This window comes from Podarcis muralis, chromosome 9 (genome assembly GCF_964188315.1).
Source record: "Podarcis muralis chromosome 9, rPodMur119.hap1.1, whole genome shotgun sequence".
In the NCBI taxonomy this organism is placed as follows: Eukaryota; Metazoa; Chordata; class Lepidosauria; order Squamata; family Lacertidae; genus Podarcis; species Podarcis muralis.
This window is the reverse complement of record NC_135663.1, coordinates 54210708-54225507: the sequence shown is the minus strand read 5'-3', so window position 1 is coordinate 54225507 and position 14800 is coordinate 54210708. Positions and strand designations below refer to the sequence as shown.

Genomic DNA, 14800 nt, shown 5'->3' with positions numbered 1-14800 from the left:
AGGGTCTCATATGATGCTTTCAGGCTGACCAAAACAGTTTCTGTGCCAGAACCGGGCCTAAACCATGTTTACACAACATTTGATTGTAGTAAAACGTCCAAGTCATTTACAAGAAATATTAAAATTATCAATAAAGCAGTTTAAAAAACCATTACAAGTGTTTAAAATATTAAAGCACATCAACATGAACATTTTTGGGTAGGCTTCCCTAAACAAAATGTTTTAAGCAGGTGCCAAAAAGTGTACAATGAAATGTCATTAGGAAGGGAGCACCAAAGTGCCACCACACTAAAATATCAATTTCTCACAGCTACGGAATGCGGTACATTTCACAGTGCCATCTCCACAGATTGAAGCAGCGGAATGGGCACAGTGGCAATAAAGACATAAAAGCAGACACAACTTGATGGAATCAAAAGCATCCAGAAGGAAAACTGTCATGGTAAATATCATGCCCGTTAATTTTGCTTTTAAGTTCTAATTCAGCCATTCTCACGATTTGAGATGAGCCAGAGAGATGGATGGAGTACTTACAACCTGAAAAAACACTTACGCTTCAACATTTTCACAGCCACCTTCATCACAGGCTGTGACCGGCTTAATCCATAAGCAGTTCCTTCAACTACTTTCCCAAAAGCTCCAGAGCCAAGGATTCGTCCTGTAAACAACGGAGTGTTGCTAATTACTGAGAGGCAACCTATCATATCTTACTTCACAGCTTCTAGCATTCTTGAGATCCTGCTGATGGCATGCATTTGAGAGTGGAAGGCATGTGTTCCTTTGTCCGTCTGATTTCTAAAAACCCATTAACACATGATGAGCCAGTTCCTCCAACTGAATGAATGGGAGATACCTACTCACATGAGAAATCTGAGCATGTATCAGAGCTCTGACACCCATTTCTTAGACTGAACCCATTTCTTCTACAGCCTTACAACATCATGATTCCAAGACAACTCCATTGACATTAAGAGCATTGTTCTAGAGTAAATCATTTGTAAGCAAACAGCTTTGGTCAGTCAAATGCAGTTTGGTTTATCTCATCCCAGCAATATTGCATTAAATGCTTTGCTTAAACTGGGCTACATTTGAGTCTTCAGAGCAGTGGTTTTCAAAATATGCCCCAAGAAATGAAGCAGATCAAGGATCCCTCAATGAGGAGATTAGACTAACAGTCTATAACAAAGACATGGTAGCACCCTGAACAGCTACAACATCCAGAGTTAGCTGACAATTCAGTCTAGCTGAAAACATAGAAGTTTAAACTGATTGTGTAAGACTTTGTATTTGCAAGAAAGATCTGCCCTAGCAGGGTCCTCAATGCCACCACTTTCATTTAAAAGGGCAAGTTTCTGCACCTCATGGTTACAGAGAAACCTCTGAAAATAGGTGGGCAGCTTTTTCAGACTGACAGATTGGGGCTCTCTCACTTAGCAAAAGTTGTGGTCCTTCTCAATTATTATACCACCTGCAACCCATTTCCCCTTCTGGCTTTCTGGTGTTCCATGAAAACTTTAATCAGTCTCAACACTAGTCCCACACTTGTACGGCCAAATGAGATTATGGGAATTATTAAATGTCCAGTGTGCATGTATACTCAAGGCTCTTCAAACCTGTGTCACAATTCAGGGATTTTAGTGCAACTGTTAGAACCTGTGTGAAAATTCAGAGATGATTCGGAGAGAAGCTTGACCTAATATTTTCCCCATTAAAGTGCAAGCATGGTCAGGTCCATTTCTGAAAATCCCACAAGGAAGTTCTTGCAGTTCAACAAAACTTTGATCTGGCTTCTTGTGATATAGCCAGGATGAAGAAAGCTTCCTATGACATGTCAAACCCACGCCAACATGTTGAGCTTCCACCAAACCCCCAAAGGCCTTTTGTGACTTGAGGTCTGTGGACCACATGGCAGGATGCAGCTTCTCATAAACATTTGCTGGCGTGGCTCGCTCTAGTCATCATCCAGTGCCCACTCTACTCCGTGTCATGGCTGTATATATATTCAACATGAGAAACACTTCCTGCTCTGCCCACACCTCTGCTCCGTATGTGTAGGGTAGGTGGGAAAACTTCCTGGACGTCAGGGATTTATTAGTAGGCCTCCTATTTGCACTCGCGCGCATTCATTTGGATAAAAGACTTGTTTACCAGGTGTTTACAACATGAATGTCAGGAATCAGATGATTCCATCCACAGCTTGTCTCTGCAGGCCACAGTTTATCTTTTTGAAGGGAAAGCCCTCTGCACATGATGACAGGCACTGTTTTGCATGTCCCATGGCTGAACTCCTAGCACTGAAAGCCAGTTCCAGGGCTGGCCTCTGGTGACGCTTGGCTAGGATTAAACCAACCTCCTTCATATGCAAAAGCTCATAATTAAACTTGAGCGTTCCTCCACCCTCAATAGTTTGGGAATGACCCAAGACCAAGATTCAGCTCAGAAAGGATTTAGTGGAACATCAGGAGCAAGAATGACAAACAGGGTGCTTGGCCTGGTATATCTACCTTAAGCCGGTCCAGGCAAAGCACACACACCATCTGTGATAGATCGCCTTAATGCTGCAATTAGCGAATCACAACACTGGCCCTATCTCAGTAGGGGTTGGCTGCCTGCCAGCTACTAACAATGTCATTGATGGGTTTTAGAACCCTCTCTGTCTTTTGTTATGCAGATGAAGCTCCTAAGCTCCAGGAGACCTGAATGCCTAGGCCTGCATTGCATGCATACAGCCTGGCTTTGGCCCACAATGCCTGCATATATAACACATTGTAAGCAAATTGGAGGTTGAAACAAAGCTAAAGGGTTGAAACAAATCAATTGGTTGTGGCTTTTCAGTAAATGACCATGTCATACTGTCCAACTTTTGAGGATCCGAAACCGGGACCCATGTCTTCGGGGACGCACTTCTGGACAAGTTGCATGGCCTGTACCACACTCTAGTCTCCCCCCCCCCCCCCCGCACTTTTTGGGAACTAGGCATGGCCCAACAGCATGCAAGACTGCAGCATCCAAAATGTCCACTGCAGTGTGGACTGCTCCTGTTCAGGGTTCTAGCCAGCTGTGCCATTATGCAGAATAGGCCATTCCGTTCTCGCTTCAGCTGTCAGCAGTATTCTGTGGCCACTGAACATCCTTAGTTTTGCACCGGGCCATTTTTTTTGGTTCCCCCACAAATCTGGGTTTTTTCTTCCCACACTTCTGCAAAACCTGGGGCTCTCCCAAGCCTGCTGATAGCTCCCTCTTGCACATGGATGACACCATTTTGGCTACATTAAGGATTTGGATGCAGAGAAGGAGCTTGCTATTAGCCGCACAGTCAAAGCATTTCCTTTCTCAATGGTTATGCAACATTGCTAGCAATGATACTAACATTCTACATGAAATGAATGCTATCTCTTTAGCAGCAAGAGGGCCTTACCTAGTACTAATCCATCTCGTGGAAATTCCCATCTTGAGTCATATGGCAGCTGCATAGGGTCCACATAAATGTATTCATGTCCATCCGGGCTGATGGACTCGATGACTCTCCATCTTATTTCATATCTTGGTTTCTGCAGCACACAAGGAATGGAAGGCAGCATGTTAGACTCATCCCTACTCAACACGTGAATGGAGACAGTTTTAAAGAAGTGTGTTTCTACATTACCTGCTTCCATATGATTACCAGGACAATCAGCGAAATTATTACAATTACGAGCAACACTAGGACTGCAGCAGCCACCGTCAATTCTGATCGTAAAGCTGTAGGAGAAAGGAAATGTGTAGTTGAGGTTTTTTTCTCTCCCCAGCAGGAGCTCACGTTCAAAAGCGGCCATGGTGGCCATGCTCCCAGGCCAGCCTGGGACTGTACAGTAAATTGTGCTTCTTCCTCATTCGAGTTGTGTAGTATCCAAGTCTGGCCTAGTTATTTTGGCATAACAGGCAGAAAATCCCATAGAATTAAGCACGAGCAGTGAAGTGCAACCCTACGCATGCTTACTCAAAAGTAAGTCCAGCTGTGTTCAATGGGATTTCCTTATACACAGTTATCTCAAAGTAAATCCCTTTCAACTCAATGGACTTCTGATAAATCAGTTTTGTGCATGCCTTAAGTCTTTCCCACTGAAATCAAAGGAAATGAAAACTCCTTAACTCTAGCTGCATTATGCCCTCCTTTTGATTTGTATGCATCCATCTTTTAATTACCAGTTGCTGTTTCCTGTCTTCCTTGAGATTAAAGATCCATATGATACCACTATTTCCTCTGTAAATTCCTCTCACACACCCTTTCTTTGTGGGTTCAGCTATAGTTAAGTTGGAGGGGGGCATAAGTGTGACGGAGAAGAGAAGGCACCATATTTCACACAACTCTCCATCAACTCCTGTTTTCAATATTCTAAGAATTATTTAAGCAAATACAGGTTCGTCCCACTCAGGATATTAATATACATACCATTATACTTATATATATATTGAATAGGCATGTTCTTTAAATGGGTAGGACTTCTTCCTTTTCAATATATTGTCATATGACTATTTTAGTTCTTTGTTCATTGCTGCTTTTACCTGATTTTAATGCCCTTTTATTTTATTTTTACCGTGCCAGTCACTTGGAGGCCCTTGAGCACAAAAATGCAAATAACTAAGGGGAATTATTTGGAGTGGCTTCTGTGATCTCGGGTATGGCAGAATGGAAAATATTTCTAAACAGCTTCACACCAGACAAACAATATTGCATATCTTGCCCAAGCCATCAGAATATAGATTGGAGGCACCAGGATGGTAAATGCAAAAGATGCAGTAAATCATGCAAGACTGTGGTTTTCAATATTATCTGGTTGTTAAAACAGTGGTGCAGCTAAGTAATTTTACACTCTGGACTTAATCGTCCTATCATGTGGTCTTTTAGATGGCAATTTGTATCCATTCACTCACTTTAAAATGTGTGAAGCCTGCCTCACTGCATTTGAGGAGCTTCCTTCTCATTGCAGAGTGAAGCCCTGGACTTCTGAGCTAAAGTGCTGCCCTGAGGGCACCGCCGTGTTAAAAGGTCTGAGATCACATCCACACAGCATAAATTGTTTCATGACTCCTTGGGTCCCTTTTAAGGAGATGGGGCCAATAGCAGCTGTGCCAACCATATACCATGTTTACTCACTGGGAGCCACAAGCTTCAGTTCCCGTGCCACAGTGCCGAGGTCATTCCTCGCCATACAGCGAACAGCCAGTGTTTCTTCCACCTTCTGAAAGGTCACTCGGCTTTCTACCATGTTTTTCTGATCAAGGTGAGTCTCTATGATGATATCAGAGATATTGTTCGTCAGGAAGGTCCATGAGGTGTCATTACTGCACCTGAAGAGAAGTATAGATATAAATGAGGATTGCCAAACACTTCCCTTTTATTGAGAATTGCTCAATGAGCAAACAACTTTGTATACATAAATCAGTGGGTAGCCAGTATGTTGTTTTGGACTCAATCTCACATCAGCCCTAGCCAGCATGACCAATTATCAGGGATGTGGTGAAATGAAGTCCAAAACATTGGCAACCCCTTGTATAAAGACACATTGCCTTAGAAATGTCAACTGGACACAACCAACCAAGCTTCCGACCCCCTAACCTCTTGCAATCTCTCTCTCTCTCTCTCTCTACACACACAAAAACACACTCACACACACACACACAACATACCCATGTGATGCCAACACAAACTCCTACGCTAACATTTTGAAACAGAATGGAAGAACAACACCCCGTCTCTCTCCCTCTCTCTCCTCTTTTCCTTCCACTGCAAGATGTCTATGACAAAAGTGTCTCTCACTACGTGTAAATGAACTGTGAAAAACACTCTATGAATTAAAAGCGGAGGTGACAGATGTACTTTCCCCCATTTATTTGTCTGTTTTGTAGCACAAGTAAATCTTTTTTCAAAAAGAAAATACTGTCCTTGAAGAATTCGCAAGCTTTACATGCTGATTACAGGTACCACCTTGGAAACTTCACTGGGCAATTCCAGGCTGTTGCTATGTTCAGATAGACTTCAATCATAAACCATCAAATTCAGTTGGATGGAAGGTCTTACACAATGAACCCACTTCCCATGACCCCAACATGCAAAAATGCACTGGAAGATGAACTATGCAACATCATTTAAACTCCCCACAAACGCATGAGAATGAATGCTCATTAAACAAACAGCATGCTCCTGGCAAACAAATGAGGATGAAGGCTCAATAAAAGGTTGTGCCCAGTGATGATAACCAGTGACTACAAAGCAGCTTAGAAAATATTGACTACATACAACTGATATGACCAGATTATTAGGAATCTTTACACCTGGGTGCTAGTTATAAATCATACTGTAGTAGAAGCTGGCAGCTTCCCTCCCAAAGGAAACAGCAGCTGGGGGTAATTTTGCTGGGACCCCTCCCTGCCCATATGTTGAGATCCAGTCATCGTTGGGTAGTCACATGATTGTTGTGGTTTCTCTCCCAAATAATAATAAAAAGACACATTGAAGTCATTTAACATCACACCTACCCACTGAGAAGACTATGTTACAACAGCAATATACAGTAACTTGCAGCGGTTTATTATTACCTGAAATAATATCCCCTCCATCTCCAAAAACGCAAGTCTCTATGTATTATAAAGAATTTATAAGCTTATTGATCTATAATCATGTGATCCATTTATAATTACACTGATGATATTCTAAGACGGTCAGAATCAACTTTCCTTACTTTTTAATGTCCTTGCAAACCAGCCATTCCACATCAGGGAGTGGTGTCCCTTCTGCCAAGCATGTCACTGTTTGCCCTGCAGAGTCATGATGACTATCCACCAGATCTCGAATTAAAGCTGGAACTGAAAAGGGATAATTTGGGAAGAGCATGTCAGATCCTTACAGCGCTGAAGAAATTCTGTTTATTGAAAAGAAGCAGCAGAAGCCTAGTTTTGAACTCCCATCTGCCTGGCAAACTCAGTCATTCCTTGGGGAAATCTAGATTCAGACTTTCTGGAGTTCTTTGCTTGTTTTCACTAACACATGATCCTCTCCTGTATCTAGATTACCTGTACTTACTTACTGGAAGCAAGCACCATCCAACTCCGTGGGACTTACTTTTTACTAAACATAGGTAAGATTAGGCTGTTAGCTGCAATCCTAAGAACACTTTCCTTGGAGTAAGTTCCACTGAATTCAGTATGACTTATTTCTGAGTAAAGATGGGTAGTATTGGATCGTTCTACTGCAAAACCTTGCACACTTTCTTGAGGAAAGTCCCAATTAACTCAAGTGAATAAACATGCATAGGATCAGACGGAAGGTTAGTCTTCAGTGGGAATTGCTAGTTCACTGGCTTTAATTGGGACTCATATCCTGTAAGGCCATTGCAGGGTCCTGGCTTCCAGAGAAGAACATATGGCAGTACTTTTGGGACGTGGAATAAAGGAATCCAGGCACAACAAGGCAGCTACACAGCAAGCTGGGGGTGCACGGTCAAGAGAAGAATGAACTCTTCATTTGCTCATTTCAGAACTCCTCTTTGAGTTAGGCTGTCAATGGGCTGAAGCATTTTTAGATTATTTCCAAAATAATTTTTCATTCTGTTACAGCAACATATCACAACCCAAACAGCCTTTAAAAGCCCAACAGTAGCATGCCCTTAGTTCATCATCCCACAGACCAAAATGGCCTGCACTTAGGAAGTTGACTCTCACCGATTAATCAATTGAAGCTTGAGTTAGTTGATTGATTGACTAATTTAAGCTCTGCTTTGACTGTTACTTGGATCATTCATCTTTTGCCAACCACGTGTTTTGTATACAATGTGGATATGCTGCTTTATATGTATCGATGCATGCAAATTTAGAAATAATTAACTAAAACAGAAATACAGTGTGTCTTCACCATAGTGAGGAAGACAGTGACCAAGGAACTGGTGTGCCTGCTCAATCGACTGTCCACATTCTACTGACAGGCAACACCAAGGTCCCTACTCTTCCTTTTTATGGTTCTTGGAAGCCCTTCCAATAGAGGACTGTCCTCTGCAAAGTAGGAGACATGGCCTTCCTATGAGTTGGGTCAGATTGATTATCCATCTAGCTCAGTATTGTCCACTCTGACTTTTAGTGGCTCTCCAGGGTTCCAGGCATTGGTCTTAGATGTCACCTGCTACCTGATCCTTTTATATGTTGGTGTCAGGGATTCTCCTTGAGACCTTTTGCAAGCAAAGCATGTTCTCTAACACAGAGCTACTGTCCCAGCTATGAGAGAATGCTTTAAAGGCAGATGACATGACAGCCATTCTGCTGCTGCAGCTAAGCAGGTCTGGATAAGGGGCTGCTTGGGAATCATATGTAAACAGCTCTGGAGAAAAGTTACACACAAGTACGGTGCATTAATTAGGATAAGTGATTGATAGATGGGGGTGGGTGGAGTAGACATCTGTATGAACTCTTTCCAAAACTCTTCTTTCAAAACATCTCTGAGCAATGGTCGCCATGATAAGTTCTGCACTAAATGCACATTTTGTGCTGCGATTCCTCATCCCTTTTATGTACCCCTTCCTCTCTCCAAATCAAATCCATGTGGAAGGGACCATTTCTGACTCTCAGCCAGGCACAGCAGATGTTTAAGTTTGTCGGCATCTGGGGCTGAACTAATCTCCAAAGTATCTTCCATGGACAGCGGCAAGCAAGCGAGTTTGTTCCTAGATAATTTGCCTTATTATTGACTCCTATTTTCAGAAGTATTATTCGTACCATATGCTGTTTCTTGCAAATGCTGGATACACTCATGGCAAGAGAACTTTCCTTCTAGGAGCAAGAACTCAATGTACAAATAGTATGGCCGGGGTCACATGGAAGAAGTAACCTGGTTCTAGTCATCTAGGCTGAAGTCTTGCACATTTAGGCTTGGTCTACACCAGGGCTTAGGAAACTGTGACTCGCCAGTTGCTACAGCACCCACCACCCCTGACCATTGACCATAGTAGATAGCCACATGTGACCTACACAAACAGCAAATGAGGTGGCCAAACTGTTCTTGGGCTGCATCAATTCAGATAGATGGGTGGGAATCACATGACTGAATCCCACACCCCAGGGGGAATAACTGCAGTTTTGCCCTTCCCGCATCATGCTTGATTTCTGTGTGCGGTGATTATTTTCCAGATGTGTGTGTATCTCAACTTACACTACCACCTGCAGTCTGAATGGTTCAAGCTAGAAACAATCTTATCCTCTCATCTGTTTTTGTCTGTGTACACCAGGCCTTAGGCTACCTAAATCTCCCTGAAAGTCAATGTGGTTAAACAACTGGGAGAGCACAGTTCAAATTCCTCCTCATCTGCAGTGCACACATGTTCCTCCTGCCATGAGGAACATCATGAGGAAGATTAGGCTGAGAAATGACTAGCCCACAGTTACCCAGCAAGCTTCACAGCTGATTCCCCTCACCCCCATTTCCAAGTTTAGTTTTTCTAGCTTTCTAAACTTTCTACTAAACCCACAGTAGTTCATATTTGTTTGTTGGCCTATGGATCAGTCTCTGTAGTGTCACTTCCACATCTACCTAACTCCTCTAGCTTTATACTGATCTTACCCATTTTACAGGTTTACCTTGTATGAGTAGGGAGAAAATATATCTTTGAGTTTCATCCTCATTCTGTGCTACAAAAGTATAATATCCACTGTCTTCTTCCTTGGCACGGATTAATTTTAATAAACTCTGGTACCTATTGAAAGAGAACATTGTGATCATTTCCCACAAGAGGAACAGTAAAAAAAATAAGCAAAACAAACTGATAGCTTTGTTGGAAATCACTCTCTCTGTGTGTAAAAGACAGGCTCAGTATATGGTAAGGACAAATGGATCAGACTAAATTTGGCCTGTGTTAATTTCACACATTATCAATGCAAGGATAGTTCTGTCCCCTTTTTGCTTGCCTGAGAAGATGTGTGTGTGTGTGTCATAGCTGTCAACGTTTCCCTTTTCTTGCGAGGAATCCTATTCGGAATAAGGGAATTTTCTTTTTAGAAAGGGAAACGTTGACAGCTATGGTGTGTGTGTGTGTGTGTGTGTGTGTCTGTGTGTCTGTGTCTGTGTCTGTAATACTCTGAAGCAACAAATAAACAAAACCAAAACCAAAACATTTACATTTATGAGGTGACCTGATTAGTGAAGTGAAGGCCTTGCGAGGGGTATAGTAAAATTTAACAGAAATTTCCATTTTCTTCTGTGGGCTTTTTGGAGGGAGGACTGAAAAAATGTATGAAATAGTATCTCTTTCAGAATGAGATAAATGCTTTAAACCAATGTTTAATGTAAGGCAATCTACTGTGTTAAAGAATATACTTTACTTCAGTAAAACTTAAGTAGATAAAGCGAATGTACTGCGGGAGTGGGGGAAATGTATGTTACACTTTACATGGTAATCTTCAAATTTCTCTGAATCACACCCTATTTCTCTAACAGCCTGGTTCTATGCATGGAATTGTAGCCTTATTTTATTATACCTACCTGAGAGTAAGCCCAGTGCACTTAGTGGGTTGTATCCAACAGAGTTGCAAAAGCTGACAGTAAGGATTCTGACAATCGAATAGGGAGGTAAGCAATTTCCCCCTCCCCATGCAGTCCCTTGGAGGGGTGGGAGAGTCTCCAGAGCAGATATAAGTATACACTCACCCATACTGTCAGCTGAGTGACACTGTTGGACGCAACCCAAGGAGACTTGGCTTTTGAGTAGACAAGGACACAACAAACTGTAAGCAGGCAACCCTAGGAGTAAACCCTATTGAAGTCACCTGAAGATATGTCTGAGTAAACATGCATAGAATCATCCTGCATTTCTTATAATAAATCAGAAGGAGAAGCAAGTAATAATTCTTAAAACCTGTATGAAGCCAAATAAAGGTTTGAAAAATGCACAAAGATAGGAATAGTAGAGGAATTGGAGAACCAAGAATCTGCCAAGTGGAATTTTCATAGAGATACAGAACAGGCTGCAGATTCTCTAGAGGAGAGATCAATCTGTTTCCAAGGAGATACTCTGGTTTGCAAATGGAGAACTGGACAACTAAAACCTACAAATTCCTTGGCAAGCATTTTCTTTACCTCGTCTCCTGGATCTGCTTGGACTTAGTGACAATCTCCGTGAGATTTTCCATCAGAGTCACATTGTCCTTCAGCCAAAACATTTTTGGCTCTGGGTATGCATGCACATCAACTACAAATTTTTTAACTTCATGAAGATTGACAGCTTCCATGGGGTTAAAATGGGGTTCCAGATGAATGAACCCTTTATCTGTAGGAGGACAAAGGTTTCCATGAGTATCTCTCAATGATAGTCGGCATGCTCAATTGAGAACAACAAAGGAAACTAGAAACAGGCTGTACCATGAACTGTGATCATGACTCTTTTCGTTTTCTTAAAATCTTTGGTCACATGAAGAGCAGCACATTCATAATCTCCACTGTCCTTCACTGAAGCATCTGGAATGGTCAGGTTGTAAACCAGCTTCTGGGTTGGAATTTTGATGTCATCAAGTGAAATTGTACCTTTGTTCTTCTGCATAGATAAAGGATCAGAAAACTTAGTCAAACAACATGGCCACAGAAAACAATTTGGCACCCTTAAGATCCATTATCAGTTTCCAAGTTTCACAAAGACCCTCAGAAAAAGCCCTATAGTAGATCCCATCTTCATCTCAAGGTCAAATGGACAAAGACTTTTTTACTAGTAGACAGGGCACTTTTGGTGGTGGCTCCATATCTGTATCACAGGAGGCATACACACCTCTTCTTTGCAGATTGGGAATAATCATGCACACAGTACCTTGCTTGCCTGTGAAATTCATCATCTAGCCAAGGATATACTAATGACAGCTTATATGCACACATGGGCCCTAGCTGGAGCACAGTGGTTGTGTGAATATTCAATCAAGTGACCCTGAGCATAACCTATTGAGAATGCTGAAGACTGCAGTCATACATGCTGTCTCTAACAGCCAAAGGAATTCAATTACAAATTATTTTTTATACCGTGAATTTTAAAAAATTGGGCCCAAACCTAGAATTAGTACATTTGAAAATCAACATGTCCACAGTGCTGAATGCTAATGAGGTTGAAAAGGAAGTCAGCAAACTGGGATCATGGTAATTTATTTCCATTCAAGTGGCAATGCTACTGATTTTTGTTCCGATTACTTATTCAGGTTTTCAGAAAGCAAAATTAATTCATAATACCTCCCCCACCACAAAAAACCCATCCCAAACACCTCAGTTTCTGTGATTTAGGCAATTGTCAAAAAAAAGGATTCTTTGATCTAATAGATCAAACCACAGCACAGCCTTCCTCAAAGGTGGTGAAAAAATTGAAAGCAGTGGGAATAGCTAGAGCTCTTGATGAATATTGAAACTAACAAAATGGGGGCCTACACAAAAATAAAGACTTTTTCTGAGAATAAAATTGATGTTAAGTAGAAGCACACTGCCCAACTTTTTATTTTCTGAAATCGCGAGAGTGCCAGACCGAAAAAGGGACAACCGGGAATCAAAACAGATGCCAGGATTGGCTTCTGTGATCCGTGATGTCCAGGTTAAAACAGGCCAGTTGGTGGGTTTGATAGATGCCAAGAATGAGATCAAAACATTCTTAAAAAACCCGAAATCCTATTTATGGTATTGCTCATTTATCTACTTAATCACATGGCACATTATGGACATGGAGAAAAGTAAAATCTTAGCAGCAGAATCAGAATGAATGGGACTAGTAATACACTGTCATAAATCTATGCATGGGATCTATTCTCAGTTCACTTTGGCCCAATATGACAGTTTATGAGATTTATTCTTCTCTTGTCTTTCTGCTGAGGTAGCTGTGATAAACACTAAGTTGGATCCACTTGCTTCCCATCAAAATCAATGGGACTTCAGGTAGTCATGACTAACTGTTCACATCAATATCAATGGGACCTTATTGTGACTACCGTCATCAGGCTCCAGCCCATTGTGATTAATTATCCACTCTTCCACTCTTCCTTTTTATCTCTGCAATAACTTTCTGAAGCAGGATTAGTCCCAATCCAGCACTTTAAGATCCTCCACTGCACTAGCTCCCAGTTAACTCTGGTGTGCTGTGCTTCAGAGAAGAATCAGCCCATATGATTATGGCTTGAAGTCATTTGTAGAGAGTCATATTCTCACATCTATAGAAGTGTAACATGTGGGCAGCTCCAGAAACACTCCATTTTTTGTTCTATTATGTTTTCCAGGTTTGAGGGGAGTGTTATTACTTTATAACCACTGTCCCACTTCCTGTCAACCTCATATGTTACTCATCTCCTCTTAACATCTTGTAAAGTTCTGCACGTTTACTAACAATAAAGTCTTGGTTCATGATACCCAGCTAACGCAACAAGAAAATGCTCTCTCATCTGTCTTTATTCTATTTGTTATTTTTATTTTTTACCAAAAAAATCCCCCTACAACCCCACCCACAGTCTTCTTCGGTCACTTATGCAACAACAAGCATTTGGGGAGGGGGGAAGAGATATTTACCACTTTCCCTGGATAATTCCACTGTAGGTTCACGACTTCGTTATCCAAGACCACACACGTTACAACAATGGTTTCTCCTGTCTTATACACGGTCTTGGGGGATTCAATCTCAACATGAAGATATGATGTAGCTGGAAGAGGAAAAAGAGAATTTGCACATTTAAGAAATGCTTTGCAACAATTGACATGACTCTTGTCAGGTTTCCATAATGTAAGGCAGTGGCTTTCAACCAGTGTGCCGTGGCACCCTGGGGTGCCTTGAATGATAGTCAGGGGTGCTGTGGGCAACACTGCCCTCTGTCCCTTTTTTCTTCCCTTCCTCCTGTGATACCTTCTCACATCTCAGCCTTCCAAAGACTTGTGTGGCTGCTTGCTGCAGCAGCCCTGGCTACAAGCTCCCCAGGTGAATGGTGCCTCTGAGGTTGGCCAGGGGGTTCTGGTTGCCAGGAACTGAGGTGACCTCAGAGTAAACAGGCAAGTGGGTGAGGGAGCCCAGCCAGCCAGCCAGCCAGCCAGTGCACCAGCCTTTGCTGTTGGGAGTGGACAGAAAACCAGGAGGCTGAGCATGCAGGCAGGCGTTGTGCTAGCCTTTCTTGTGCTTGCTGTGTGCAATGCCTGCCTGGGAGCTGAGTGCCCAGCACTGAAGGAGAGCCTTTCCACCATGCAGGCCCAGCAGCGCCCACTGCTATCACTGCTGCCTCCCGAGGTGAGGTAATTTGCCGGCCTCACATTCACCTTTGGCCAGTCTCCGTCGGACCGCTAAGTCTGGCGGCATCATCTTTCCAGGCCCCCTAGGGGGTAGCATGAGGAGACACCTCTCTTGGGGCAGGGGGTGGGGAGCAGCTCAGAGACCAGGGGCTGTGGTGGGGTCCAGTCAATTCATATGGGGAGAGGCGGTCCTTGAGGTATTGTGGTCCTGAGCTGTTTAAGGCTTTATAGGTCAAAAACTGCACTTTGCATTGGGCCCAGAAACTAATTGGAAGCTGATGCACTCCAGTAGGATTGGCCTTGTGTGCCCAAACCGTCTTGTCCCAGTGAGCAACCTGGCCACTGAATTCTGCAAAAGCTGAAGTTTCTGAACTATCTTTTGTGGGAATGTTCAGGGAGGAGGATATATTGTTTCTTAATATCCTTCCTAACTAGCGTTAGCAGGTTCTATAACTTGGCAGAGTTTTACATTCCCCTTTTAAACGCACAGCAGATAGCTGGCTGCAGGCTTGTGTAAGCCTCTTACTACCATACAATTCAGTACTTAAT

At 42.5% G+C, this 14800-nt stretch overlaps 1 protein-coding gene across 6 annotated transcripts in view; it reads right to left on the bottom strand.

Annotated features, from left to right (window-relative positions):
* Nucleotides 1-14800, bottom strand: part of PDGFRA (platelet derived growth factor receptor alpha) — a 54470-nt gene that overhangs the window by 17686 nt on the left and 21984 nt on the right. For all 6 annotated transcript variants that reach the window (XM_028744377.2, XM_028744372.2, XM_028744379.2 and 3 more), the window contains exons 5-13: nucleotides 13544-13674; nucleotides 11381-11552; nucleotides 11099-11288; nucleotides 9604-9719; nucleotides 6723-6846; nucleotides 5138-5331; nucleotides 3647-3741; nucleotides 3419-3551; nucleotides 554-658 (exon numbers count right to left, since the gene is read on the bottom strand). In XM_028744377.2, the coding sequence (XP_028600210.2) occupies nucleotides 554-658; nucleotides 3419-3551; nucleotides 3647-3741; nucleotides 5138-5331; nucleotides 6723-6846; nucleotides 9604-9719; nucleotides 11099-11288; nucleotides 11381-11552; nucleotides 13544-13674 (1260 nt within the window). The remainder of the gene's footprint in view (nucleotides 1-553; nucleotides 659-3418; nucleotides 3552-3646; nucleotides 3742-5137; nucleotides 5332-6722; nucleotides 6847-9603; nucleotides 9720-11098; nucleotides 11289-11380; nucleotides 11553-13543; nucleotides 13675-14800) is intronic.